The sequence below is a fragment of the Mustela nivalis genome (assembly GCF_964662115.1).
Source record: "Mustela nivalis genome assembly, chromosome: 17".
In the NCBI taxonomy this organism is placed as follows: Eukaryota; Metazoa; Chordata; class Mammalia; order Carnivora; family Mustelidae; genus Mustela; species Mustela nivalis.
The window spans coordinates 59,394,286-59,397,247 of NC_139036.1; the positions used below are offsets into that span (position 1 = coordinate 59,394,286).

General features: G+C 67.0%; 1 protein-coding gene across 1 annotated transcript in view; it reads left to right on the forward strand.

Annotated features, from left to right (window-relative positions):
- Positions 1-404: 404 nt before the first annotated feature.
- The window catches only part of ENGASE (endo-beta-N-acetylglucosaminidase), a 7,454-nt gene continuing 4,896 nt past the window's right edge, over positions 405-2,962 (forward strand). The window contains 4 exon segments of the mRNA XM_082708497.1: positions 405-625; positions 1,672-1,736; positions 1,906-2,107; positions 2,886-2,937. Coding sequence (XP_082564623.1) covers positions 522-625; positions 1,672-1,736; positions 1,906-2,107; positions 2,886-2,937 — 423 coding nt within the window. The 5' untranslated portion in view covers positions 405-521.

Sequence of the window (2,962 nt, forward strand, 5' to 3'; positions counted from 1 at the left end):
TCGCAGCGTCCGGCCGAGCGCCCCGCTAACTACAGCTCTTGTCCGTGTTCACACCCGAGCGAGACCCCGGATTTCATCTCCTCCGAAGAGCGCCTGTGAACCGGGTCGGACGAACCGAATCTGACGGCCGCGGCTCACCGACTTCGCGACTCCCCGGACACGGCGCTTCGGCTCAGAGGGCAGGTGGGGGCCGCGCGGCGCAAGCCAGGGCGCCGGCGCAGCCGCGGCCCCGCCCCGAGCGCCGGAGCCCCGCCCCGAGGCGCGCCGCCCCGCCCGAGCCCCGCCCCGCCCCGTCTCGGCCCCGCCCCCAGGCCGCCCTCCTGCTACAAAGTCCCCGCCACCCGCCGCGGCGCCCAGAGAGCGCGCAGGGAGTCCGCGGAGCCGGACGGGGCGGGGCGGCCGTACCGCGCGGTCCCTCCATTGGGCGGGGCGGGCTCCGGCCTGCGATTGGCCGGAGGCCGGAGGCGGGGACGGGATCCGGCCTGCGATTGGCCGGCGGCGGCGGAGGGAGCGGCACCGTGATGGAGGCGCCTGGGCCGGTGACCCGGGCGGCGGCGCGCAAGAGGGCGCCCACGATCCCGGAGGAGCCGGAGCGGCGGCCGGGGCAGCGGCGACCGCGGAGGAGGTGGGCGGGGACCGGCGGCGGCCGCAGTCGTGGGCGGGGAGCCTCGGGGTCCTCGCGCGTGAGGCGGGGGGGGCTGCCCTCGGTCGCCGGCCGCGGCTGCCCTCGGTCGCCGGCCGCGGCTGCCCTCGGTCGCCGGCCGCGGCTGCCCTCGGTCGCCGGCCGCGGCTGCCCTCGGTCGCCGGCCGCGGGGCTCGGCTCGGCGCGGGCGCCCTCGCTGGCCCGGAGGGGGGTCGCGCCCCGAGCGGGGCAGCCGAGCTGGTCTGTAGGAGCACGTGGCGGACGGGGGAAGGGTGTGCGAGTGGAAGGAACGGAGCGGGCGCGGGCTCAGAGGCACGGAAGGGGCGGCGAGTCCGTCGCAGCCCGCGCTTGGCTCCCTGGGGGAGGGGCCCTGGCGCACCGGGGGTCAGCCGCACCTGACGGCCTGCTTGGAAACAGCGTCCCCAGTGTTGCTGAACCGCCCGCCCCTCCCCCAGAGGGTGACCAGGGGTGGCCGCGGGAGTGGCTGCGGCCGCAGGGGTGAGAATGCTGGGCAGGCTGGCAGGTGCCCCGACGCCAGGGTGTCGCAGAGGCAGGGTGTGGGACGGAGCTCTGAAGGAAGTGTTTGCCGCCGCCCTTGTGCTCTCGTGAGCCCTGAATGTCCCTGACCCTCCACCCACCCCGCTAGTTGCAGGGTCCCCCACGAAAGTCACAGAAGTGGCGCGGGTGTGGGGAGGTTGAGAGCATTTCCACGCGGAAGCCCGCGGCCAACAGACGGCGGCGGGAGTGTCTTCTCACGTCCGCATGGTGACAAGGTACTCCGAAAAGAAAGCCAGTTTAGGTGTAGGAGGAGCCGCCAGGGTCCAGGTCCGACGGAGGGCCGGCCCCGCGCCCACTCGCCCCTTTGGTTCAATAGTATTTCCATAACTGGCTTCAGAGTGTAAGTCCGAGAACCGTACCCCTCCCCTCCGCCGGCCTCCTGTGCCTGGTGCACCTGCTTGTCAGCATTCTTTCTCTTCATGCTTTTACTTAAAAAAAAAATTTTTTTTTTTAACTTCCTCATTGCTTAGAATTGAGGAGCAAGAAGAAGCCGTCTTTCGTGAAGTGGTCAGTTTTACCCCGGAGCCTTTGCCAGGTGAGATGGACAGAGGCTCGGAACGCGGTCTCTGTGTTCACTCTTGGGGCTTTGGGGCAGGCGCCCCCCCCCCCCCCCCCGGTCTAGTTTTTTCTCTCTGGGTCGTTGTCAGAGCATCTAGGGACCCCATACTTTCTAATCAATTCCTCATTTCCCCTCCTCTGACCAGCTAGATATTATGACAAGGACACCACCAAACCTGTCAGTTTTTACTTCTCTTCACTGGAGGAACTCCTGGCGTGGACGCCGGACGTGGAGGACAGCTTCAACGTGGCCTTGGAGCCCTCCGAGTGCCGGCAGCCCCCCTTGAGCAGCCAGAGGCCCCGGACCCTGCTGTGCCATGACATGATGGGCGGGTATCTCGATGACAAGTGAGGCTTGTGAGGGCATCGCCCGACGTTAATTCTGTTGCCTGGGACAGGGCTGGAGGGGAAGGAGGCAGGGAGAGGGACAGCTGTGTGACAGAGAGCACTGGGGGAGGGGGGAGTCTCTGGACCAGGCTGCTCTGACTGGGCGAGGCGCCCAGGTCTCCAGTGTCATCTCCAAAGGACCTGCGTCAGGTGAAAGCTGGGGCCTCTGGCCGGCCTGAAACCATTTGCTTCCGGGGAGTGTGTGCCCTTAAAATCCGGTGTGCAGGGCAGGTCTAGCAGCTGGCACCCTTTCCACACTCTCGGGCCAGAGCCGTGGTCCTCTCCGGACCCCTTCAGCTCTGACTGTCCTCGGCTCATCAGTTCCGGATGCCTAGCTGTGACCCTCCCGTGTCCCTCCCAGCCAGGGGACACTTCCTCCAGAGTTGCTGCACGGTCCACTTAGAGGTCTTAGACGTCTGTAAAACAGTCTTGGAGGGGACGATAGGTGGGAAGGCCTAGTCCGAACTGGCCACCAAGGGACGGGCAGAGGCAGAAGGCGACATCTTGGGTGCAGCTCATGGTGACCAGCCCAGCATTGGGTATAGGGAGACCGTTCTGTAGAAACGGTGCAGGGGCTGCGCATGGACACCAGACGCCTGGAGCTTTTGCCTGAGCCTCGCCGCTTTGCTTTCCTCCTGCGCTGTCTTTGTCGAGGCTGACAACACTCAGCCGTTGGGTCCAGCAGTGACCACCAGCTCGGCCTGGGGAAGATGTTTACCTTAAGACCTCTTGATCTCAGGGTGGAGATGCAGTCCCGCTTCTCGCTCTACCTGGCGTCTCTGCCGCGCCTGGTGCGTAGCCAGCATCCTGGTCACT